Source organism: Megalobrama amblycephala, linkage group LG11, assembly GCF_018812025.1.
Source record: "Megalobrama amblycephala isolate DHTTF-2021 linkage group LG11, ASM1881202v1, whole genome shotgun sequence".
NCBI classification, from domain to species: domain Eukaryota; kingdom Metazoa; phylum Chordata; class Actinopteri; order Cypriniformes; family Xenocyprididae; genus Megalobrama; species Megalobrama amblycephala.
In genome coordinates, this window is record NC_063054.1 from 27990502 (window position 1) to 28018434 (window position 27933).

General features: G+C 36.3%; 1 protein-coding gene and 1 long non-coding RNA gene across 3 annotated transcripts; one reads left to right on the plus strand and one right to left on the minus strand.

Annotated features, from left to right (window-relative positions):
- On the plus strand, nucleotides 1–27712 carry snap25a (synaptosome associated protein 25a). Of its 2 annotated transcripts, none has more exons than XM_048207161.1 (8): nucleotides 1–158; nucleotides 11639–11782; nucleotides 13768–13809; nucleotides 17056–17104; nucleotides 19239–19356; nucleotides 24493–24612; nucleotides 24809–24953; nucleotides 26215–27712. In XM_048207161.1, the coding sequence occupies exons 2-8, from the start codon at nucleotides 11711–11713 to the stop codon at nucleotides 26281–26283; spliced, it is 615 nt and encodes a 204-aa protein (XP_048063118.1). In that variant the 5' UTR covers nucleotides 1–158; nucleotides 11639–11710; the 3' UTR covers nucleotides 26284–27712. The 2 variants fall into 2 exon arrangements, with proteins under 2 accessions (XP_048063118.1, XP_048063117.1); XM_048207160.1 differs by lacking the exon at nucleotides 19239–19356 and adding an exon at nucleotides 19565–19682.
- Nucleotides 10367–17097, minus strand: LOC125278230. The gene is made up of 3 exons (XR_007187075.1): nucleotides 16966–17097; nucleotides 10638–10795; nucleotides 10367–10534 (listed from the first exon to the last, which is right to left on the minus strand). It is a non-coding gene; the product is annotated as an uncharacterized LOC125278230 (long non-coding RNA).
- Nucleotides 27713–27933: the final 221 nt, after the last annotated feature.

Sequence of the window (27933 nt, forward strand, 5' to 3'; positions counted from 1 at the left end):
TTTGTCGAGGGCAGAGTTGCTATCCATTGAAGAAGAACACACACGCATTGTCGTTGCAGCAGCTCTTCCCTACAGAAGGTGGTTTGATGGTGGTTCGCTGTTGAAATTCGCAGACAGACACTTCATTACTGACGGTCGACCAACGACTACGGGATCAGGTAAGCTTTATTTAAAGAAGGATATTATAAAGGCTTATTTCTTTCTTCTTTCTTTTAAATTTGTTTGGCCAAAAAGTGGTTGACTTTTAGTCGCAGCGCAGTCAAGAGCAACAGTGGATGTCTTTTGTCAAAATGCAGTGTGAAAACTGATGGCTAATTAAAAGAAATCAGTAACCTTTCATTTTCGTATCCGTTTAACTGATTGAATGTAAGCTTGATGCAATGTTTGGAGGATTTTAGGGATGATCATGTGTGGTTAATACGCATTTGAATCGTGTGTTGGATGCGGCACGATGTGGGCGGTTTCTGCGTTTCAGCACCCTGGACAGCGACTGCTCCACTGCGTTTCTGTCCTGAATTCACATCCAGCCTCTGCAGCTAAATTACCATTATATGTCTGGCAAAGTTTTGCGCATAGGCGCCATCTATGTAATGACTGATTTTACCAGATGTTTAAAAAGGGCTCTGTTGATGTTACAGCATCAGGCCATTAATCACTGAAATGACAGTCAAAACTAACGCCTAGATGTTTCATTTTGCAGCATCATTTTATGACGAGTTCGGCTCATTGCTTTCCTTGCCAGATTCATTTTTTTAAATCAAAGAATAGCCTACGGTTTGATAGCATCGGGTGAAGATGTATCGAAAGTGATCAGCGATTGATAGTGGGGGAGGTCAATGTGGCAAACTGCGACAGAGTGGTCGAGAATTAATGTGCATGTTGCAGAGAAAGCAGTGTGGGGAAAGTCAGATGGGATGATGCAGTGCTCACACTTATTGAATGGAACCGACATATTCATTGTCTGCGGATTATTTGAACCGAATAATCACAACCTTGCCGTATGTAGCCTATGTATGTTATGAGGCATCGGTAATTATCAGTGCGTGTCTTCCTGGTGTTAGACGATGGGCGGGGGCTTGAGCAAAGACGAGCGGGGGCGGATGCTGGAGATACCCTCACTGACAATGATTCTTTGGGCTCACGTATGATTAGGGGTGGCAGTCTTAAGAATTTCATGATTCCCTTATCGATTCTTTTAGTGGCTACTTTTGAGGAAGACTTATTCGGGGGAGAAAAAAAACTCTGTTGCTAAATATAGAGGTAATTTTTTGATTTTGTGACTTTCGCAGACTTTAAGAGGCGGTATAAATGCAATAGGCTACAATAATTGGTCTTAATTATATTAAGAAACTAAAAATAAAATATTGTAACATATTTCATTCATTCATGTATTTATTATTATAAAAAAAGCAATGTATAATGTGAAGCTACACGTTGTAGTATGAACCAGTCAGTAGCCTACGCGCGTTCATGCCATGTCGTATTTACCGTAACTATTCTGACTTGTAAAAAGCATTCACGTGATCGTAGAACTCTTAATTACAACTTTAGACCAAGAGCTACGACTTGTACCACGTGACCGCTGTACAACGCGACCAATGAAGATTTATTTTGGAGTTAATAGTGCAAGAGAAACGTATATGAACAACTCCAAGTGCAGCGTCACGTGTTGTCATCTCATACGGTAATTACGACATGGCGTGAACGCAGCAACCACTGATTCTGAAACCCTCACAAGACTTGACAACAGTACAATTTGATTCATTTCCAGTCATACATGAGGAAAGTAACAATTTCCTGTTCATAAACAGCTCCGGCTGATGCGTAAAGTGTGTTTGCTTCACTACAAATAACTGACTCATAAAAGTAAGACTGGTCGCGCTGTATATTGTTGATTCACTAAAAAGAACCGACTCACATGAATCGTTCGCGTGAATCAATCGATCTACAGTGGTCGCACTGTATGTTGATTCACCAAAAATAACCCACTCATACAGCGTCAAAAGACGCATTCTGGTTGAGTAGCATCTGTACTTAGGAATATTTCTTTCAAGGAACCAATCTACACAGGTCGCGTTGTAAATTGTTGATTCACTAAAAAGATTCGACTCATATGAATCATTCTTTCGGCTACTGATCAAGACTTGACTGGTATTCGTAATCGTTCAGTAGCAGTGTCGAATAGCACTGTCAGGGCATTTCAGTGTTCGCGGAATAAAAACCGAATGGTTCTCCAAACCCTTTGTATGAAGCAGATTGAATGATGCTCCAAAACCCAGAGCCATTTTCGCCACATTGACTACACATCCTCACGTGTTAAACACATTCTGGCACACAGAATGTACTGATTACACAATAGTATTATCGCGAGCGTAAAATCCCTACATTAACCGGATGTCTAACAACCCGAAATATCATCTAATCATCCGGTCAAAATGCCGTGTGACTTGGGCATGTCAGGATACTGCAGACGAGCTCTTTTTTCTATCACGTGCCTTCACCTTGCACCTGCAAATGCTCTAAAGCCACGGTATTGTTTAACAATACTCTGTTTTTGGCCATCCTTCTGTTGTTTTAAGGTTAGTAAATGCGCATACTGTTACTGACGCATAGCCAATATGAGCAACAGCAAACGATACTTTACTACAGTGAGTAGAGCATTCAGTTTCGCTGGTTCCAGTCTGGATTTGTCTTGCGGCGGTTGTGAGAGACAGGTTGGCACGCTTCTGTTGTTGAATCTGATGGTTTAATGCGGCTTATTATGGCTTGACTGCAGAGCGCAGGGCGGCGGGGATGTTCCCCGAGTAAGTGGTGACTCACGCGATACCAGACCACGATTCAGTTTGATTTATCGATGCTCATTGCTACATAACATATAAAGGTACCACCTAATATTAATACATTCAATATAATATAGCATGTAATATTAATACAATTTGAATTGTAGTCCACATATTCGAGATAAACAAAAAAGATTTGTCCATATAGGCTATACCTATGTATTGTTAAATGGGTTATTTATGCTAATTGGCGAATTAGGATAAACAGTTGTATGCAAATTCTAAATTACAAGTTCTTCAGACTTTATTAGATGTATTTTAGAACAGCACATGTTCACAGATTCCAGTTTTAATATGGCTAAATGCAGTCAGGAGTGATTCACTTACTCCTACAAACCAATTAATATGTCATTTGGAAATTGTTTCATCAAATCTTGACACTGAGACAGCGAAGTGCTTTGTTGCTTCAATGTCTTGATTAATCACATACACCATCATTGTATCAATGAAATGTTGTGATAGATACAATGAAAAAAGAAAATCAAAAGCTTTACCAGTAGCCTATTACTGAAAATTATAAGTTATTGTCAGTTACATGTATAACTATCACCCTAAAGTCCTTGATTTCATATTCCTAATTACATATCGCCTTTTAACACAAAATTGTTTTAGATTAGAGCACCAGCTGGGTAAAAAATTAAAAGTGATTTGCAAATCCCCAAATTAAAAAGAGCAGCTAGTCTTGGGGGGGACACACTAAACATCTAGCAAATAATAACACCGGCCCAAGTACAAAATGGCTACTGCGACAGTCCTGCACAAGTGCACTTGGTTTAACACTCACAGATTGAAAATATGGACAAATGCGTCACAACAAGAGCATAAAAGACTGAAGACAGCATTGGATGAAAAGATGAGCAATACGAAAAGGGGGGATAATGTTGGTAGAGAAGAAAAAAGCCAGATAAGGGACGTCAGAGGAGGGCGGCTGAGGATGAAAGGAGAAAAGACAAGATACCCCGAAGAATTAGCTTGTATGATGCATAATGACTGCAGAAAGAAGCCCCCTCATGGCAAACATCTCAGCTGTAAGCTCTGCCCACACATGTGGGTTTCCCCTCCACCATCTATGAATATCAATAGTGCTGGAGGTTTCTGAGGGCGGAAAGAGAAGCATCATAAATCAGCATAAGGACTGACGCTGTCCTCTCTATGTGAACACAATTTTAGAGAGGTCACAGTGGTTAATATGCACAGTCTTAAACTTACTGAATAAAAGTGAGATTAAGCAAAGGATTAAGAACTAGCTGATGTAACTTACTGTAGTTTGTACTTAACACATAATACTGAAAGAATGTATTTAGTACTGAATTTGACATCTAGTTTTTAAAAATGCTCATCTTAAGTCCTAAGAATGAGAATGCCTTCATGTTTAAGGATTAAAATACTAATGCGTTCTGCATGATTAATATGACTTTTCTTACCTGTGTCATTTGTCTTTCTTAATGCTTGAGCCTATCAGATGGACTTGCGCAATTTAATTTTATGAATTTGGCTACATTTGCAAGCTGTTATTGTGAGCAATTTGGACAAATGTTACGGCATCTGTTCATTTGCTCATAGCTGCAGTCTGAAGCCATTTTAGAATTGTAGCTCTTTCGGAGTAATGAGAGTTCATGTCATGAAGTTTTCTATAGAGTGGTGCATATATAAGAGACACAGTATATAAATGCACAGATAGATGAGCTCATGCAGATGATTCATTCTTTCTCAGTTTACACGATTAGACAGTCTGATTCCATTAAAGTGGAATCATATTTCAGTATTAAGCAGCATGCTATAGTAAATGCTTCTCAGAAATTCAATATTAGCCTTTGCTTCGTGTTTGCGTATCTTTTGAGGATTATTTGACTGTTGACCCATGTTTGAGATGCCAAACAGTCATTTGATAATAATACACACTGGCTCATTTAAACAATTCAATAGGATGGAGAAAGACAAATTTGCTGTAGTTGTAGTATTAGTATTTTCACTATTTGCTTGTCAATCACTGATGTTTCTCATTCAGAAAAAAAACTTTGTTTTGTCTCTGCACGTGTGTCCTCTATATTGGCATTCACTATTTTTGATTATAAATATTCCAAAAATGAACCTTTAGATGGTCCTGCAGTGAATATCCATATCATTATGAATAACATAATTGTGGCATTTTTCACTATGCTTATTGTTCCAAAGCAGATTTAAAATGTTTTTGCATTAAAATATTTAGAGATCTTTAAACCATGATACATTTACTTGAGATGCAAAATTGCATGAGATATTAAGAAGTTGCTAATGTGGTAAGAAAAATATAAAGATAATTTAAGATATATTCTCTGAACACAATTCTTAATATCTTTTTTTCTATCTTAAAATATCTTTATAAAATAAATAGATTAATAACTGGTGCTTTCAAAAAAAAAAAAAGTGAAAATATATAATTTAATTGAAGTGTTTATTTAAAAGAGTTTTACTTCCTTTAGCTAAATGTACCTCTAGGAAATAGAGTGGTGCAGGGATGACGTCAAAAACAGGAAGACTAATTGGCCAGTGGTTCCCTTGAGATTTTTCTATGGGTTTTTATAATGGGTTTTTTCAATTTATGAGTAAAATAAGGTCTGTGGTAAACATAAGTTGACAATACTGGAATGCTTTATCCTGCAACGTAAATTACACACACTTGTATCAAAAACATAAATTTTGAAGTTATGTTTATTTAAAAAAAAAAAAGTATGCTTCTATCAAGTAACCAGATTTGGGGTGTGAGTGTGTGCAATGTACATTGTAGAACAAAATGTCCAAGTATCATCAACTTATGTTTACCACAGACCTCATTTTACTTATTTTTAAATTGAAAAACCTCATTATAAAAACCCATAGGAAAATCTCAAGGGAACCAGTGGCAAATTAGTCTTCCGGATTTTGACGTCATACCTGCACCACTCTGTAAGTAAATAAATCTGTTGAGCAAAGGCTTTTGGCTGCTTTCTGGATCCTGTGCTGCTTAATTGTTTTTTAATGTCTGTTGTTTATGAATCCTCAAATATTTAACACCTGCTGATTCTATCATTCATGTGTCATTTCTTTCCATGCTTTCTTCATACCTCCCTCCCTCCCTCCTGTCTGATCAACAAAACAAATGCCACAACCACATGATGCTATCGGTGCAGTTTATGAGATTTTCATATAAATTACCTTTGATGGCATCCAATTCCCCTTTGATACAATTTGACTTTGCTGCAGCATCTGTTGTTGAAGAGGCATATTATGTAAATGAAATAACAGTATGTTAGGACGCCAATCAAAAATAAGACTGGCAAAGAAATTATATTCTAGTGAAATGGCAATGGCAGTTGAAAACCGATCTTCTGCAGGTGTGAGGACGTCTGAATGTTGTTATTTTAAGTGGGTCTGTTTCTATATATAGGGTGAATTCAGGGTGATTCGGACACTTTTTTGCCATTGAGATGACTTAGAAAAAGTGTCCCAATCAACCTGAATTCACCCTACATATAAAAAGATGGCTGCACCCACATTGGCAGCACTCTCATTTCTCTGCCGCTTTCTGATCATCATTTCTATGAAGCTGCAATAAGAATGTGAAGGTCACACTCAAAACAGACTGCATAGCCAGCCCTCCAATCCCTGCGCTGTCAAACTCATCACTTCATCACTCGTCATATCGCCAAGAACCTTGGAGCCAGATGGGGAGGCGAAGGAATCAGGGTGTCGGGTGGGGAACGCAATGTCTGCTTTAATGGCCGTGTTGTTAATAAATCCATCCTGGGGCTTCCCCATGAGTGGGAGTTTACAGGCAATGAGAAGGGAGGGCTCTCTGCAGAAGACCCGATGCTGTTGCTGCAGAGCTGAACACAAATGGGCTTGTGAAATGGACTCTGTCAAATCAATTGCGTTGGTTGTTGGATCCTTGCTAAATCACAAGACCCTTCAACCCAATGTGAAAGGGGGTTCTAAGGCTGCTGCAGTCATTTATGGTGCAGCAACATGAGTGCGTAGTGCAGATTCTGATAAGAAGAATACTCAGTATGCCGCCACATGCACTCTGGAATGTATAATTTAGATCAGTACTAATGACCGCCACAGATCACAAGCCTAATGATTTTCTGTTGGAGAGTACATGGTCTGTTCTTGTGGGATTTTCTGTTTCTCTTAATGCACGTTAAATAAATGATTTTGTGGCATTCACTTTTTTTGATTATAAATATTCCAAAATTGGACCTTTAAATGTTCCTGCAGTAAATATCCATTTTATTTTATTTCAGTTTAATTTATTTACTACTTTTCACTATGCTTATTGTTTCAAAGCAGATTTAAAATGAACAAAGCCCGAGTATTGTTTTGTTTTCGCATTAGAAAATATTTTAAAAAAATTTAAACTATGATACTTTTACTTGAGATGCGTAATTGCTTCAGATAGTAATAGGGGTTATGCGCAATCTAACTTCCGTATTCTGTAAAACATATCAGATCGCTTCCGGTATAGGTCTTTTGTATGTGCTTCATGAAAAATTAGCCGTTTTATTCAAGATAACTTAAAAGGAGTGAGCAAAGATAAGCATAACTGATGTCCCTCGTTTATGCAGATTGATATTTAAAAGCTTTTTTCATTTTTCTTCACACTAGTGTTTAGATATTTAATAGAATAAAACACCTATAACAATGTGAACTAATTATTTTCGCTGATTACCTTAAAAGTCCATAGATATGCCATCAATTCATAGTGCTGTTAACACTTTCTCTGACAAGCGGATGCAATGAGATCAGTTTTACGGTGTCATGTGAAGTTCGACATATACCCTATTGTTTTCAGACAGTTTATCTCAGTTCATTTTTCATACCCTGATTAGAATTAATTTCTATTGAGATCAAATTTAATTTCAAATTTCATATTTGAGATCACCAATGAAATCTGACAACTGCCTCAAATTTTGTTTCTAAATGTTCGAATCATGGATCAAGCTCGAGGCTGGATCAAGCTAATGCGCATGCTCTTGTTCCCCCATTTTGTGCGTTGCACTTTCTCCCATTAAAAACAATACGAGTGACGTGTCTTGTGTTATTATATAGTCTTTGTTATAACACAATTTAGTAAAATATGCTTTAACAAAAAAATAATTAGATAATGAGGTAAGAAAAATAAAGATAATTTGAATTTAATATCTTAAATTTATGTTCAAGGATGTGTAGATATTTTTACTGGAAATTTTGACAAAATAATGATAATTGCAATGTAGATTAGAAGGAAACCTTGGGAGGAACTCAGCTGGGGAAGCCCACCTCAGGCTGGTGGTGGAGTTTTCCTAATTCACGGTCGTATAATCAAATTTGAACTAGATTGTGTTGCAGCAGAGGTCTTTTCATCTTAAAATGCATTTTCCACATGGTTTACATGATTATACTTGTATTTCTATTTCTATATATTATATAAATGATTTGTATAAGGAGTGTGAACAGTAAGAGGTTTACGGGACGTGTTAATAGAGCTCTGGAATCACTCCACGCAATCCTCCACTCAGGAGGAAGGGAACTGGTGTTATTAATCACTGCTCATGAGAGAAGGGGGAGGCATCGCTCAGGCCTGTCCTCATCTGGTTGCATTGCCTTCTGAATAATAAGCCATTGCTATAGTTTACAGGTGGCCGGCTCTATCCGTTACTCAATGGCATTCAATCAAGGACATGGCATGGCTGGAGACAAATGAAAGCATTAATGAACTCAGGGACCTCCATAAATAATGCATCACCCGCTGCAGTTTATATTTTACAGTTATTCAGCTAAACGTAACTGAAACTGTTGACGTGTAATTTTTTTTACACTAAATGTGCTTTTCTGTAGCTATGCAACTTATTGGTGCATTCACTATGTTGTGACATTTAGGCTGTCAAGCATTAAAGGTAGCAAAATGAGTAACAAATGGCATATGGTTTGAGTTTCTGTCCTTGTAAATAAGGATTCACTTAGAGATTTTAAAACATGTCAAGCTCGATAACTAGCTCTACGAGAGTCAATCTGTTACAACATACATAACACTGTAGAGGGGAAATACCATAACCCGATTTCAAAGGTAATCTCGTAAAACACGTCTGTTTCGCCTGACACAGGGATTTAGAGGTCAGGCATGATAAGTTCATTCCGTTTGAGGGAATGTAAGGTTAAGTTAGCGTTTAGCGAAGCATGTGAGGGAAAAAAAGAGAGTGCAACAAGCTTTAAGTTTTGGAGGAGGACAGTTTTTGTGTGGTAACTGAAGTGCTGCAGTGAAGGGAGAGGCTGCATGTTTGAGGAGAGAAAACAAAATGGCAGCCAGAAACGGAGGATGAGCGAGCACACACACACACACACACACACACACAGCTATTCTAAAAGAGCATGTTTGAACCATAGAGCTTCTCATTGTCTCGGTAAACAAACATACAGCTACATACAATTTCCAGTTTCCAAATCAATAAATATTGCTCAGTAACCTAGTTCAATAAGAATCAACTCTCGTTATGTTTATTGCTTTTAAAGGCATCACTGTAAAACTTTCATTTCAGAAGTCCAAACGTGGGTCCAATCTCAAATTATGTTTAATGATTTTTTTTTTTTCATTTTTCAAAGCAACAATTCTGCTAAATGTTTCATTGTCCCACCCACTTTAAAATGTATTAAGTAAAATTTAAATGTGATGCCCAAGTATGCAATTCTATACGTCAGTAATGTTTATTTTAAAGGCTAGACATCATTAAGTATGTAAATACATTAATATGGTAGTCTACGCACATAATGATAGGCCAGTTTTGACAGGTTGAAGACTTTTTCTATTCATTCCTTGTCCATTATTTGTTTGAATATACTCATTTTCATAGTAATATTCTGAAGAGATGCATACAACTCTCAGTATATGCACATTCAACTGCCTCAGAATTAGCATGGTTTGTCTGCCATCAGTAAACAAGCACAAAATAATGACAGTAATCAATTAAGCAGAAATGAGAGCATGTACATATTTGGATTGTTTTCGTTCTATATTTAATGACTGGTAGTGCAATGGAAAAAAATTATAGAAATGGTTACCACTACCTAATGCATTATTAATAACCCTGGGATATAGGCAACAACTACAATTATTTTAACCTGAAAGGAGAAGTGAATTGCAAAATAAAATAAAATAAAATAAAATAAACTACAAAAAATAAATAAAACCCTAACCTTTTGACTTTCACTTTAGAGAGCACCTGCTAACAGGTCAATAATTGAGGGTCCATCTGCTCAGTTCTTTATGTTGTTCAGGTTTATATAACCTACAATCCAAAGGACTACTGATGGTGTTGTTCATATTCATTATATACGGCAAATAACATTATGTACGCTCAGTTAAAATTGAGAAGAAGAAAGATGTGGAGGGAGAAGCAAACTAAAAGATTGTTTTCAGCAGTAAGGAACAGCATGGAACATGAGTCTTGAGGTTTCACTGTTCTAGTTAAGACAATTTTCCAACATTGTTTTGCTTTTCCACATAAAAAAAAGAGACAGCAAGGCACCTCTTTGTTTTGGCCCATCATTTCCCCTCTGGTCTGGTCTCTCAAATTGTCCTTAACTTTTAGGTTATTCAAGAATACTGCCACAAAGAATTCTCGATGACTTTCACTGACCTGACATTTTTATGCACTCATCAGAATCTAAATGAGTTCATTCATCAGAGGTTAAGCGAGGACCTGTGAGAGATGTTTCTGTATTAGTGTGTTTCACTGGCACCAGCTAGGGCACCATGACATATGGTACCATACTGCAAAATCATCACAAACATGTTTCTACTACCCTGAGAGGTCTTGCATCAGATTCAGTACACAGCCTGGGTGATGGGTCAATCAATTTTAGATTGGTGCTCCCTGATCTTTAACCAAAGCAGAAGATGACATTCACTGGTGGAGATGAGAGCGTAATATTGCAGCCTTTAGAGTCTCTGGAGTATTTCACTGTGAAAGGTCAGGCAGGCGTGTTAAATTTAATCGCTTGAGTACAATTATGCAATTAATGGAAGCAGTATCCCTCTTTAATACCTGCTTGGAATTCATTGGATTTTTCACTGATAATATTGTGGATGGAGATATTACAAAAATCTGTAAAATATCTAAAAATAAAAAGGGGGGGGGATTTATATTGCTTTTTCTTAAACAGAATTTAGTGATGTTTCTGCTTAAAACGTTTAAAAAACAAATGTATTTTGCAGATGTCTGGTCTTGCATGCAGGATGGTTTTGCAAAAGCATGTTTTACTTTTGGCTTTGAATAAGGATGGCATCATTGAAGCTCACATGCTTGTGCAGTTTAACTCGCACGCACAATTATTCAGTAAGCTGTTCTTATTAGACCTCTTGGGATATCTTGCTAGCTGTCAAGCCAGTCTTTTCAGGAATATATCTGTCAAGCTCACAGTTTCCATGACAGAGTAGGGAATCATTTCTCCTGGTACACCCAGAACCTCAGGGAAGAATTTAATCAGCTAAACACAGCAGCCACCACCTCGGCACTATTCGAAAGAGTGTACGAGAGGAGGCGATGGGCTCTTTAAGAACAGACAGTGTCCTACTGTCCATTTCATGACATTTAATTAGCCTGTGTAAATGAAATGGCTTTATTAGCTGTAGAACTCTAACTGCCCTATGAATTTAACATCCAAGGCTGTTTTTCTGTTGCTTATGGGTCTGTGAAAAGGGAGAGTTTAGGTTTAGGATGAGTAAATTGTCTTTGTTAATTCTTAAATCTGGATGATTCAAGTGAGCTCCATTGATTAATGTTTTTTCTGTCCAATTCTTTCAGCTTCCCCTAGACTTCCAGTAAGACCCACTCTTCCCAGTTGGAGATCAGCTCCACCCAACACACCCAACAGCCATGGCAGATGATTCGGATATGCGCAATGAGCTCTCTGACATGCAGCAACGTGCAGACCAGCTGGCCGATGAGGTGAGGAAATTCACTTTCTGCCTTTATGCTACACTCACATGAACAACAACCTTCGAACATCAACTGACTGCAACCAAAAGACTCATAACAAATGTAGTGCCAACTAACAAATCAAAATGGAGCTTTGTGCAACACTGATGTGTTTTCTGATAATGATGAATATATACGAGTATACCACAATAAATTAATGTAAACTCAAAATAGAGCTTTGTACAGCATTGATGCGTTTTTGACTACCAAACCAAGTGGTACTGAAATGAATAGCAATTTTGAGGAAAAAAAAAATCCTGTACACTCACATGACACATGACACTCCTGTACACTCCAGTTACATAAGTAGCCTAATAAAAGCTGATTTATTCCACATGGAGCAGGTTTCCTCATGGAGGTGGCCATGTTGACCAGCTGATTACTACTTGCTTTATCTTGGTAATTTCATGTTATCGGCCACTTCTACAACTGAACAACTTTTGTACAACTTTTAAGTGATGCAGCATCAGTGCCACTAGTCACCGACTAAAAAACAGTTGAAAAAAAAAAGTAATCTGTTTGGGTGTGTTCAACTTCACGCGGCACTGCGTAGACCGATCAGTGACTGACTTGAAAGCAGAGTTTTGTGTTTATTCTGACACGTTTAGTACTGCTAATGCTCACAAATCCCTTTTTAAACCAGTAAACCAGTAAAAACTCTTTTTATGCAACCATACTGCTATATATTGTGTCATGTTTATCAAAATAACACATAAAATTATATAGACACTTAATTGTATTTAAATAATATAGGCTTTATTCTACAGATGGCGCTGTATTAAGCAGTACACTTCTGTTGCGTCGTGAAAATGTCTTGAAACATCCGTGTATTTGACAAATATTACATCTAATCCACTTCGTCTGTGATAAAACACTGTGCGAGCATCACTACGGGAAGCAGAGTGTCTGACTTGACGGCTACATTTTCAATTTCGCCCCCCACTGCAATCGGCAACTCTCCGATCGGTCTGCAAACACACCTATTAAATTTGTTTTGCTCTTATCCAAGTCACTGACACAAGTTAATTATTTCATATCTTCATGCTCTGTTGATTGAGGCTTGGATAAATTGCTGTAATTTATGCTACAGATTTATTTATTTGTACACAGCTTGTTCTGTGGGCCGTGACTGTGAGATGTCAGAGTCCATATGTGAATGTGTGTGTGCCATGTGGAGGGAGGTTCACCTGCACTCTGCCTTACATAACGCTGCAGCATTTGCTGTGTGTGTATGAGAGCTGGGGGTGGTGCCTGTGTGTTTGCAGCCTGATGGAGCTCCTCTCTGCCGCCCCACGCTATGATTCTCACAGCTGAGCAGAATATTAAAACACAAACGGCACAAAATTTCCTCCGGCCTTCTGATCCACGGAGATATGAATTCATAATATCCAGACACACAGTCCATGATATTTGGGTGAAAAATGCTGTAGAGTTACTTATATAAATTGCATGTTTTGAAATATGTTCGGTATTTGTAATGTTTAGTTGGAAGAGAGAAAAAGGGAAATTGTTCAGCTCCAATGTTTTTGAAGCGCATTTATTTTGGCGTTTCACGTCAGTGGGACACAGAAAGATAAGGTTGTCATAATGGTGGATGGCCTAAGGATGTAGATTTTGAAAGGAGAGATGAATAATGTTCTGACTTTGTGCCTCAGAGCACCGACCAGTGAGAGATTATTTCATACAGTTTATTACCCATTTAAACAATAAAACATATAAAAAATAAGATTGAATACTGTGCAATAAAAAGTTCAGTCACTGAGCACTGCAAATTTTTTGTATATTTTTTAAATGTTAAATGTTTTGGTATGTTAGTGATGTAAAGAACATCCATTGATTGTTTATTGATTATAGTGTGTGTTAAAAATCTTCCCACACACTACAGCTTGTGTTTTAATCGCTGTCAGTTCCTAATGAATTCTGGTTTTAACATCTTTTTTCCTCCCCCCCCACAGTCACTGGAGAGCACCCGCCGTATGCTGCAGCTCGTGGAAGAGGTAAGAGAAATATGATTTATTATATTTATATAATATATTTATTCATAATTATTGTATTTATAATCAATAAATATTGATTATAATTTGTATAATTTGATCACAAATGTTTATATATGATCTAGCATAATCTCTCTCTCTCTCATATATATATATATATATATATATATATATATATATATATATATATATATATATATATATATATATATATATATACATATATATATACACACACACACACACACACACACACACACATTACCATTCAAAAGTTTGGGGTCAGTACGATTTAAAAAAGAAAAGAAAAAGAAATTAACCTGTTAACCGGGCCAGTGGGCGTGTCTGAGCATGTCTGTACTTTTATTTACTTTTGTTTTATAAAAAATATTGAATCAACTATCACAAACTATGCATCATTTGAAAGCACTCAAGATTCATGTTCTGAACCTGTTTTTGCAATCAATACACCAGAGAAGAAAGGGTTAAATAAAATACTGAAGGACTGGCCATGCAAACCTGAGCAAAATAAACGGCAATACTTATCTTTCATCTCCTATGGTTCTGATCAGTTCGGACGAATCCAAGAAACAGCAGCATACATTTCATTGTAAGGGTCCACTCTTCAAAATGCATCCCACCTTTTAATACCTTTATTCAGCGATGATGCTGAATTGATCAAAAGTGACAGTAAAGACTTTAACATTCTTACAATAGGTTTCCATTTTAAATTAATTGCTGTTCTTTTGAACTTTCTATTCAACAACAACAAAAAAAGTTTCACAGTCTCCATAAAAATGTAAAGCAGCACAACTGTTTGTTTTCAGAATTAATAAGAAATGTTTCTTGAGCATCAAATCAGCATATCACAATGATTTCTGCAGGATCATGTAACACTGAAGACTGGAGTAATGATGCTGAAAATTCAGCTTTGATCACAGGAATAAATTACATTTTAAAATGTTTTCAAATAGAAAAGAGTTATTTTAAATTGTAATAATATTTCACAATTTTACTGTTTTTACTGTATTTTTTAATCAAATAAATGCAGCCTTTGTGAGCATAAGATACTTTTGAATAAGAGCATAAGAGAAATTTTTACATTTATTCATTTACCATTTAGAATTACATTATTATGAAAAGCGATTTACAGATTAAATGTAACAAGTTAAATTGACAGTCCTAGAAATTGAACATAATTCTATGGTCAAACTAGGAACAAAAAAAAATAAATAATAATAATAATAATAATAATAATAATAATAATAATAATAGAAGAAAGATCAATATAAGGAGGACAAGGATCCTAACATCTAATTTTATAATTTTTGTTCTATCATGAGAGCTTTAGTCTTCAAACAGAGCTGAGCACAAACTGGGCTTGACTATTCTAGGCTAGATGGGTTGAAGGTGTTAGTTAGAGAAGGAGAAGAGAGGCGTGTATATCTGAGGGGAGGAACTGTGATGAAGTCTCCACAGCATATCTCAAGGTCATATTGATAATCACAGCCCATATCTCTGCAAAGAGCACCTCACCATGTCCATTACTGGCAGATCAGGGAAGCGATAAGTCGCCTCTGAGTTGATAAATAGACATGTCGCCTGAAGACTCTGAGGCTGACAGACTGATAGACAGAAGAAAACATGGAGAGGGAGGGTGCGCACAGATCAGGAATATGTCTCGGTCGGTCTAAGGAACGAATTATGTCAGCCTATACCAGCCTTTTCATGTTCTAGCTAGACTAATCAAATGTTCTCGGCACTTATAGACGATCAGCAGTATTCCTGCGTTAGGCCAAAATGGAGGTAAATCACATTCATTATTTATACTAGTAGAAGCATTGAGTTTGTTCCAGGCTTTTACTGCTGTGTGGAAATTCAGCGGTTTATGGCACAAACAAATTAATCCCCAAGGATCCATTTAGGGCACATTGTGATCCCATCCGGAAGGAGGGGGGTGCTGCTTCACGCCTTGCTGATTTATGCACCACTGAGCCTTACGATTATCCCAAATATCGATATCCCGTTCCCTTCAAAGCGCTGAAGCTGCACTTCCTGAAATATGTCACAGCTGCCTGTTATTTTCCAAACACCAGGAAAAAACAGCACAGTAAATTCAACTCGCTGATCATTAGGTTCACGGAAAAGTCGTATTTTGTAAGTGTTGGATGAGATTTGAGATGCCAGGGACCAAATAGTTATGGACATGGGTTGCTCAAAGACATTTCTCATAGAAGACCAGCACAGTCGGAGCTGATTTATAATGCAGACCTTTGCAGGGCACAACTAAAGGACAAGATCTAAATTGAAAATTCTGAGAACATCTGTATTGGCCTTTACGCTGATAATTTTTACTGGGGTTTGGGAGGAGTAGGTGTCCTCTGTATAAGTGTAACTCACTTTATAAACTTTAATGAAGTGCCAGATGATTTGTCGTCGTATTAATGGGCACACCAAATGGTGTGCGCTAAATCTGCCCTCAATAAGAGGAATGAAATGGCCTCACTCGTTCTGTATAAGACCTTCAATGAGACCACACTGTATTTGTTGCATTGCCTAAATGTTTTACTGTACTCCAACACTCATTTATTCTCTTAAACAAGTGGATTCATTTTTGGCTCAATCCATTTATGTTTCAGCAGAATATTTAATTGATGGTTTTTCATACTTTTCACCATTTAAAGGTGCAATAAGCGATTTCTGAGAAACGTTGTTGAAATTTGAAATCAAAACAAACATGCCCTTTCATCAAAGGATCACACCTCTATCTTGATAGCCCCGCCCCCAAATTCACAATCCCCCTCATGAGTGGATACGCCCCTTACTGCTGACTGCCTGAAGTGTGTTTTGGGTGCTCAATCCAACCCACTTTCAACAGCGTTTCTTAGAAATCACTTACTGCACCTTTAAGGGTGTATTAGAATTGCCTCAAGCTACAAAAGCTCAGAAACAACTCTAAATAGATTCTGTCTTACATTAGCGCAGAGAGTGCATTTACAAACTATATTGATCAGGGCTATATGCTCCACAGTAATTAGCGTCTGCTTGTTTAGTCTAAGAAAAAGGAGAAGAGCATTATGCAATTTGAAATGTCACCAGTACAGTCTAAAAAGACATCTGTCTGTAAATGAGCCTAGTGTTTCTTGTGCTGAATCTCACCTCATTTTCTTTGTCCTTTATTCTCCACTTTGTTTTCCATGTATTTCACCCTCTTTTCCACACTTCTTCACCATGGCTCTTGATGCATAGAGTAAAGATGCTGGTATCAGGACTTTGGTTATGCTGGATGAGCAGGGAGGTAAGTGTGGATGTGCTTTAGATGATGACAAAACAATTTTCTTCCATTCAATATTTGAATAAAAATTGTATATGTCTGTTAACTTTACATTTTTACAATTTTTACAAAATTGAAATGTGCCAATTTGCCATTATAATATGAAACTATAGTATGTATTATAAATTGATTTTCAGCTTTATCTCTTTAGCAATTGCAGTCATTTCTGTGCAATGTAATTTTGATTTCCTCTGCTTTTTCTGAAGTAACTCCAAATCTTTCACCCTTTTGCTAACACATTTTCCTCTTTAATTTAATATTCTTTCAATATACTCTTTTAACAAATAAACAGGACTGGCCACTGCAACTATCCATTTAATGTTTGCATTTAAAATATATTTACAGTTGATTTTTAAAAGTAGTTGCCATCACATTATTTTTTAGGCCAGCTTGAAACAATACAAGTTCAAGAAAACAAATAAAGCAACGATCGATTTAGCTGGTAATGACAAATGACACTCTTTCCCATAAACTGCACTAATACTCATTTGTATAATCCCTGGCATAATGCTAATATCATAGAAACCAGATATTAAATACAGTGACAGTGTCATTTCAATCATTAAAACGTCAAAGTGGGTCATCAAATATATGAATCGGCAAGGCTTTCTCCCATGTTAAAAGCACACGGTTAGCTTGTTTGGCTTAGTGTGGTTTTAAAAACGACATAATTGGTCTTGCTTTAAGTATTAGCTTCTTAGAAGCCCTCTGATTGGCTCCTGTGTGTGAGGGCCCCCTGTCTGCAGCCAGTAATTAGCCTTTTCATAAGGGGAATGAGAGCTCACTCCTTCATCCCCTCAAACTGCGGCCTAAAGCCTATTTAAATGAAACTCTCAGCCCAGAGGTGACACTAAGCTCTAGCTTTATCAAGGAATGAGGTATGTCAAAAGTTCATTTTCTTGTTTTAAATGAGAATCTATAGAATTTTGACACAAGGAAATTAATCATAATTTAGGTTAATTTGCTTTGCCTAAATGAAAGTGTCTTTGAATGCCAGGGATTAAACAAACGAAACTTATGTGGTAGGCTTTTTTCCCTCTTGAACCATTCCCAGTTTGCCTCACTCTTGCCTGTGACTGATACCTTCACTAAACCTCTTAACAATATCGAACACACCCTGTCTGCACAACAAACACGCCAGACTGCATCACCACGGGTCACCCAGCACCTCAGCCATATCATCCCCTAACCACACAGAGACAAACAAACCATAAGCTACACCCTCTTTCATTGTACCGAGGAGAAAAAGAGGCTGTCCGCTTCCAGCAAAAAGAGTCAGCAAACTACAGCCACTAAGCCTTGAGAGAGATCAGGGCAGTGATTTATTCTGCCCCAAGGTCTAATTAAAGAGACACTGTCGCCCTCCTCCAGTGGCCCTTGTGGGAGACTCTGTCTGCTATTGGCCGCTGGGATCAAATTCAAGCTAGAACTGCCTGTGTCCTCTGTGATTTCATCCACTAGATGAAGTTTTCCCAAGTGTTAAATTTGAAAATCGACGTGAATTGCCATTCGCAACCCATTTTACTTCCGTAATGTGACATATTTTGAGTGATAGGTCTAGTAATGAGAGAAAAAAAAAAAAAAAAAAAAAATGTACAATGGGGCTTGACTCTATTTATTGGGAATTGGTGAAAAATGGGCGTTGTGTATGTGAATTTGAGTTTGCAAAAAACTTAAATTTAAAAATAGCTATTTGACTACTGGCTAACATCGGTGATGTCAGCAGAAATTTTTTGAATAGGGATTAAAAAGACACTTTTTGAAAAAAGTTCAGAGGTGCTCATTAAAAAGACACTTTTTAATCTCTTTTCGTTCCCGATAAATCCAGGAATGCATGCATTACGAAAGTAAATAGGGTCCGTTTTGATTTCATGTTGACTTTGATGCATATTTCGATAAATAAAGGATGAAGTCTTGCTATTTTAACTCTTTTCCTAACTCTTTTTTGCATATGTAGGTTCATTCTAATGCATGCGTCCCCTCTAGATGCATTGAACAATTTCGCATCCAGTTCAGAGGTGCTCATTTCTCATATATTCTTGTAAAACAAGAGCCAGTAAAATTCATTCCACTGCTGTCATCCCTTTGTCCTGACCAGAACAACTCGATCGTGTTGAAGATGGCATGAACCATATCAACCAAGACATGAAGGAGGCCGAGAAAAATTTAAAAGATTTAGGGAAATGCTGTGGCCTTTTCATATGTCCATGTAACAAGTAGGTACTGACCTATGTGGCAGAAGGATCTTACGTATGTGGTGGCGTCCGTTTTTTTTTTTACCCCCCCTTTTTTTTGAGTTTCCTTTTGTCACAGTGACTGTCTGAAGTTTTGTCTTCTCTTCTTTGTCCTCTCTTTCCTCCCTCCTTTATTTTCCTGACACCTGCTCTCGTTCTGTGGGGGATAAATTACTTGTTGTTTAATCAGAGCAACTGGAACGCATCGAGGAGGGAATGGACCAAATCAATAAGGACATGAAGGATGCAGAAAAGAATTTGAACGATCTAGGAAAATTCTGTGGTCTTTGTTCCTGTCCATGTAACAAGTAGGTGCTGCTTGCCTGCCTGCCTGCCTGCCTAAAATAAATCTTATTGAGAGGCCTGTAGCCCTAGTCAGGCGTGCCCAGGGTGGCTTGCCAAGTTCACTACTCACAGTGGTGTAGTCTACGTGATACGCAGGTATACGCCGTATACCCACTAGGAAAGGTCAAGGATTTCCGTATACCCACTTAAAAAGCGCGAGGATACGTAACCATCCAATAAATCACAATAAGATTTGTGGTTTGTTGCTTTTGACATGAAACATAGTATCATATTTCAAATTCTGGCCATTTTACTACGAAATAAAAAAACACAAATACCGTTTTGGCGCTCTTCAATGTGTCGTGACCGCTGTAGCACCTCTTCAGTTCAAGAGAAGCGGCAGCATGAAGCGCCCGTGAACTGATCCTCTTCTCTGCTTTAATACCAGTTACAGCGCGAAATAAACATGAATGAACCTCCGAAGGTAACGTTATGTTAAAATATACAGAACAACTTAACTAAATCTATATCATGTCTCGTGTATTCGCGTAATCAGTGTTTTAACCGCGGAAAGACATTATAACAGCTTGTAAACAATGTCACGTAACGTCACATTTACCTCAGAACAAACATATTCAGTGACCATAAACTCATTAATCAGCTAGAAAAGTGAACTCTAGAGAGGAGCATTCAGCTAAATATATGCACATTACATATTAGGCCTAATTATAATTTTTAATGTTCTTCAATAGCCTAATGAATGTTTGAATAAAATCCATCAAGTTGACAGCCACCATTTATATTTCAAAAAACGAATTGGATAATTTTAAAGTTAGTAGGCCTACTTTATTTTTACAAAAAAATTTCCTCAAGTGTAGTTTAAATTTGTATACAAATCACTTCATTTTAACCTTCAATATTAATGTAGTACCAAATGATTCCCATTTACAGCATTAGTTGAGTTTTTTTTTTTTTTTTCTTGAGCAAATTTGTTATGTAGCTATATCCAAAATAACTGATATTGAATCGAATTTCAAGTTAGTGATTTAAATGCATAAATATAATGACAGATTGGCAGGAAATCACAGAAAAACTACAGAAAAACAGAAAATAAAGTCCAAACGGGGTTATATTGTGACATGCTGATAAGCCTCATCTTTCCATTATTGTTACAATAATGGAAAGAATGCTGGGTTAAAAACAACCAAAGTTGGGTTGAAAATGGATTGGGTTGTTTTAACCCAGCAGTTGGGTTAAATGTTTGCCCAACTTGCTGGGTAGTTTTATTTAACTCAGCTATTGTTTAAAAATTACTATATGGCTGGCTTGAAATGAACCCAAAATAGATTGGAAATTAAAAATCAGACACAATTATAGAGGCAACAATAATAATCAAAAGGTGATCATTTATTAATAAACTATTTAAGTGTTTATTGTTCAATTATTATATTTAATATTCATAAATGTAAATTTCCAACCTATTTGGGGTTCATTTTAAGCAAGCAATACAGCAATTTTTACACAATAGTTGGGTTAAAACAACCCAATTGCTGGGTTTGTCCATTTTCAATCCAACTTGGGTTGTTTTTAACCCAGCATTTTGTAATAATAGTTGCAATTTGCACTCTTAAATGTGCTTTTAAACTTGCCAGCTGATAAAACCTATGATCCAGGGATCATATTCATATAACATCGAAGGCTATCTCAACTGGCTGAGTTAGATGGTGACTGACACTAAACAGTAGAAAATCATCAGGTCTCTTCAGCTGTAAATGTCATTGGATGTTAAAGTCTTGTTTTGCCCAGATTTAAGTCTTTCAGAATGCTCTAAATTCAATACTATATTCATTAGAGAGTGTGGCAGTGCTTATGGGGTGTCGATCTGGGACGGGTGTGAGGCTGTGAGGGAAAAATCACAGTATACTCACTACAAAAAACTAGACTACACCACTGACTACTCATGATCCTAAGCACAGACAAGTGAGCATGAGGCATGGTCACACATGCTCAGCAGCCCAATAGCATTTGCTCTGGGTCCTTTGATAGACAGTTTATCAATGAAATGTATGAATATAAGGCATGCTGCACAACCCAAGGCCAAGTCAACATATTAATGAACACTAAGTTATATCAATCCACTAAAACTGCATGGATGTGCCAAAGTTGAGCTATAAGTCACTAAACGTAGTTTCAATACAAATGAATAGAAAATACTAAACGAAAAGTCAATTTTACTCTTTTATCAACTTAATCATTTATTGGAAGATATACTTATCACTTTCCAGTCCATCAAGTTGATTAGTTAACATAACGCAAACGTGTCGCACTCATCATTTTGAGTCGTTTGAGGAGAAACACGATTATAAGCAAACATATTTAATGTTTTGTGCTTTAAGTTAGTTTTAATGAATCAAATTCTTCAAAGTATTCAAATTTTACAACGAATGAAAATAATAATCGCCATTTTGGCGCCCAGTAATGTGGTGTTGCACTAACTCTCTCAGCGCGAGCGAAACGACCGCGTCAGCGTCTGTAAGCACGAAAAACATGAATGAACATCAGAGGACACGTTGAAAAATATAGTAAGTAACGTTACAACTTACCCGAAATGTATCATCTGTCGTGTCGTCAGCGTTTTATCCGTGGAAAGACGTCAATAAAACAGCGCGTGAACATGTCACGTGATGTTCTATTTACCTCAGGAAACGTCCATACCGTTAAAAAAAAAAATAATGAGGGGATTATATCGCTAAAATTGTAAATAGGTTGTTTAATATATACACTATATTATGAATGCATTATATTTTATCTGAACTTATTTAATGTAGGCCTATGTTTGAATGAATTCTGTCAAAAAATGTTTGGAATCTTTAGAGGCAGTTTTGACAGCCACTATCTAAATTATTATATCTAGACAACAGTTTGTAGCAGAAACATCATAATTATATCGTTAGAAAGCACTTTCATTCAAAGCATGCAATTCAAAAATATGTTTCTTGTTCAAAATGGCTCAAAATGATAGAGCAACTCACATATATAGGCCTATATTAAAAGAAAAAAGATAGTATCTGCTTGAAAATGTATAAGCATACACTAGCTTTTTTACAACTTTGAAAGCACATCCATCAATGCTACCTGTATGACTTTAATAGCATGTCCCTGAATGCCAAATGCATGCTCATGCATCTCTTGCTAATGATACTGACATTGCTGCTATTTGTTAAAAAAAAAAAAAAAAACATTACTGCATAGTAGCCTAACAATGCTGATGACCAACTCCTAATGAAAGTCATTCAGATGATCTAACATTTTTAAGCCTGTCTCGTTTATGTTGGCAGGGATAGTTTGGAAAAGAACAGGACACACAGTCCAGTCTATAGCCGCAATACAGTGGAGAAAGCCAGTGCTTTTGCTGGTTCCCCAAGGGAAGCAGACAAGATCTAGGTCAGACAGAGAAAAAGATACAGTGCAGATATTCAGGGTTTTTTTTCTTTATGTGACACGCTGTCATAAAGTCCCGGACTGATGCAGAGGCGCAAATGAACCCCTGCGCTCAGGGAGGTTGAATTTTGGGTCAGATTGTGTGGTTCACATTGAACTCAGTTCATAGTTTTATCAAAATTACAGTTATTTTTTTTAAATAAATATTATTCTTTTTAAATAAAATAATGAAAAATGATTATTTTTCAAATTTAATTTAATTTTCAGAAGTAGATTCTTTCATAGTTGGACAGCAAAAGGTATATTTTTGCACTTACAGAATATGTTAGGAACAATAAGATATTCAAGGTTCTAATATATTTTTTATAGTCATTGTTTGCCAGTTTGAGTATTAACTGCTCCTTCACATTAGATAAAGCTCAACATGCTGTTGAGAGAGAGAGAGAACGGAGGGAAGGCAGCCGGGGAATTGTAGCTTTAGTCCATCTCTATAAATAATACTGCAGTGGGAGGCTTGGCCATCTCTCTTTAGATAAATCAAGAAATATTAGAACTAAAATCCATATCAACAACTCACAGCAAGAACAACAGATTAAAAAAAAAAAAAAACTGCCTTGTTTATGCAAAAGATGCAATCTAGATTCATGTTTAGAATTTATAAATTAAGTTCATGATTTTTTTTTTTTTTTTTTTTTTGACTTCTCAAAAGATCCCAGTGGCATGTCTACAATAAATTGTAATAATCTTAATAGGTTGTTGTCATATTTGATAAGTTGCTTTGGATAATTGGCTTGTAAAAGAGGCTATAATTAGCAATAATTGATTCATTTGTGGCTCTGGGCTATAATGTCATAACAATATTGACCTGTCATTGTTTTTCTTTCATTTTAACGTTCATTTTAACACATTTAAGAATCAGAAACACTGAGCTGAGAGGTGGCCAATGATAGGATGTGCTTCTCTTCCTCCAGTTTCTTTTCTGTTGAAGTTATTTACACTTGTCTCCACTGATGTGGCAGTCCTGTTACTCTGTGTTGTCTGTCGCCAAGGCCTGTGCTCTTTGTTATTTGTCATAATTTGAGGGGGACAGCTCATGTGCCATGGGGCGGGCAGAAGTGCCCTCCGAGTCCCATTTCTCTTTGTTTATAAATGGCTATCCACCTCTATTTACGTCCCCCATTTTCAGAAAAGTATGTGTCTCAGCATCAAGTACATGTATGTTATATGTCCGCAGGATATAGCATTTCAAATTACAAAGCCCCTAGGAGAATGAGCCCATCCCTGTTATGCTTGCCTGGTAATCCATGTTTGTTGTTGATCTGTGGACACACTGCTGCTGATATGGAAGTGTCCGGTTACCCTAGTGCTCACGCTTCCCCCGACTCTGTGCAGAATGAAGAGCGGAGCCAGCAAGGCCTGGGGAAACAACCAGGATGGAGTGGTGGCAAGCCAGCCCGCCCGCGTGGTGGATGAGCGCGAACAGATGGCCATCAGCGGAGGCTTCATCCGCAGGTGAGACGCCCAGGATTTCAGGACACTCGAGTCGAGAGGGTTAGCTGGATAAGAGAGAGGTTTGATTGTGTAGCCAAATGCTCATAAAGAAGGCTTAAGGGGTCAAATATATAGATAGCCTGCCTGTGTGTATGTGTTTTGCTTTGAGAAATTATTGGTGATTTAAAGTGACATTCTACCGTGTTTGTGGGTGCAGGGTAACAGATGACGCCAGGGAAAATGAGATGGATGAGAACTTAGAGCAGGTGGGAGGCATCATTGGTAACCTGCGCCACATGGCCCTTGATATGGGCAATGAGATTGACACCCAGAACCGCCAGATCGACAGGATCATGGAGAAGGTATGGATTGGCTCTCAAGGACAGTTTCCCCTTGTTGGATTTTCCAATGAAAAAATTTTAAAGTGCAGTTTTAAAATTCAATTCAAATACTTAATACTAAATGTTGTATTTTGTTATATATTTTAGGCTATATACAACTTGAAATATTAAATAAAATATCTAAATATTATATTTTATATATGTTATGTATAAATATATATATAATGTGTGTATATATGTGTATATATATATATATATATATATATATATATATGTATGTGTGTGAGTGTGTGTATATATATATATATATATATATATATATATATATATATATACACACACACATACATATTATATATATATATATATATATACACACACATACATACATATATACATATTACTTATATACATACATATTATATATATATATATATATACTTTTTAGGGCCAGTTTTGATTTAACATAAATAATTGGGAATTAATACATTAATTATTAATATTACCAAATGTTGTATTTTGTATTTAAAATATTAAAATATCTAAATATTATATTTTATAATATCTTATATATAAATATATTGTATATGCACATATATAAAATATATTATTTTGATTAAAGATTAAAAAGACAAATATTATTTTGTTTACTTTAAAAAATATTATATAATAATAATAACAATATATATAAAACCTATTTGACTTCCATAACTTTTTTTGTAATTAATATTTAATAATATTACTAAAAATTGTATTCCGTTATATATTTTATTTAATTATTACATGTATTGTATATTTTATATATAAAATATATATTATTTTGATTACAGATTATATATATAACCCTTAGCGTTGAGCCTTGATATATTAAAGACACCTTTAAATGTGACATTTATTACAATGGGTTTATGCGAACATTGCTTTAAGTTCACTTAAATTAAAAGTTATACTTTATTAAGCATATTAAATGTTACAAATTATAGCTTTCAATTATACTGTAATGTTGAATGACTATAATTAATGGGTAAAATTGAGAAGAAAAAAAAATCCATTAAATAGAGACATCAGTATCAGTGATACTGGCCTTCATTCATAGTGATTAGTAAAAAGATGCCATTAAACAAATATTTTAAATATACTGTCTTTATGTTGTTTCTACATTATTTTGGAGATGTGAAATGTGAAAGTATTATAAAATAATAAGATCCATTAAAAACGCTAATGTTAGGTGCGATTACATGAATACATCTTTGCTAATAAAGCACTGTTTGGTCTATTTCAGGCTGACTCCAACAAGACCAGGATTGATGAAGCCAACCAGAGGGCCACAAAGATGCTGGGCAGTGGCTAAACCTCTGGTCTGCCTGCTTTTACCAACCATGCAGTTTGTCAAAAGGCAATGCGCTTATCATGGTATTTACCTTCTAGGTTTGCACACATGCACATATCACCCGGCCCCCATTGTAAATGTCGTTCTATGTGTCGTCTGTCAGCTTTTTCAATGATTGTCCTCGTAAAATGATTTCTTATACTCTGTATCATTCTTTCCAAAGGTTGTATATAGTGCTGACTCGATGGCTCTTGCTCACTTGTGAAGTTTTTATTCTCTTTATTGCCTGTATACATGTATGTATGTATGTATACATATATCTGCTTGTATGTGTATACATATAGCCTATGTGTATATACATATATATCGAATTTTTGCTGGAGGAACTATATAGGAATGCTATACAATCTGTCTTTCCTTTTCAGTATATCTCAGTATCGTCTTGGTAAAACTGTGTCACACCACTCAGCTACTGTCATGCTCCTTATTTTGATGTTGTCATGACAATGAAAAATGGGAAAAAAAGATTTTGCAAATGATACCAATACAACAAGCACTTACAATCAATGTCCTTGGTTCATATCCCTCATCACAACCATAATCAGTTACTGTTTAGACGATGTGCAACTAGATTCTGTAGCTGTAGTAGTAAGAACATTGCATTCCAAGTGATGTGAATTGTGCGTTATGCATGACAAATGGTAGATCTTAGCGTCTTATAAATAAAACTTGTTTTAAAAAGATGAAAAAAAAAATAAAATAAATCATGGCAGTAGCAAAATTGACAAAAGCATGCTCAGTATTAGGACACAGTGGAACGTTCCATATTACTGCAAGTTTGCAATAGTGCCACCATTTCAGTCGATATATATTTCACAGACTGTGACCTTTGTTGTAAAATAATTCAAAGTGACTTAAAGAGGAAATGTGATGGGAACGAAACAATGCTGGTTTGGTGGTCCTGCAAAAATGACTTGTTTTCTAAAAATGAATATGCAGTTTGGTGTAGAAAATGATCTGTTCTGAAAGGTGGGGACTGGTTGTTTACTGTATCATAGGTTTTGGATGCTCTGAAAAAATAAATAAATCATTTGCAATGTAAAGCAAAGACGCATATTTCTGAGAGAACTTACTTTTATAAGATGACTGTATCCTGTTAGTTTACTTTCCCCGTGTGGTTTGTTATTGGTAAAAAATGATAATAATCCATAACAAAAAAAATGATTTTTTTGTTGCTTCTGTACTTAGAGCTATGCACACCAAATCACTAAGATGTTGAATAGTTATTATAAGAAGTCAAATAAATACCTTACCTGAATGACATAGGTTAAACTGTGAGATTGATGTCCTCAACGCATGTAATATTAAAACTCCCTCTGTATCCTGTCAGTCTGTGAAGTGGTTGACATTTTGTAGCTAGCTGAATTGATTAAAAGTAATAAACCCCTAATCGCTGTGGGTTTTCATTATTGTCTCGAGCAAAACCTCATTGTCGCTTGACAAAGCTGCTTTGTGGGAAAAGAACAGGAGATCTGAATAAGCCAAACATGAATTTTACATAGCTGGCATATGCTTTTAACCAAAGCAACTTGCAACTATGAGTTCCCTGGGAATTAAACCCTGCAGCCTCGATGCTGCTAGTGTCACGCTTTACATATTAGACGTTATGAA

What these genes read in the sequence shown, in the direction of transcription:
- snap25a (XM_048207161.1), top strand. Translation starts at nt 11,711, where the DNA reads ATGGCAGATGATTCGGATATGCGCAATGAGCTCTCTGACATGCAGCAA. An exon ending in AGCGGAGGCTTCATCCGCAG is followed by an intron (nt 24,613 to 24,808) that starts GTGAGACGCCCA and finishes TTGTGGGTGCAG; the next exon opens with GGTAACAGATGACGCCAGGG. An exon ending in TCGACAGGATCATGGAGAAG is followed by an intron (nt 24,954 to 26,214) that starts GTATGGATTGGC and finishes GGTCTATTTCAG; the next exon opens with GCTGACTCCAACAAGACCAG.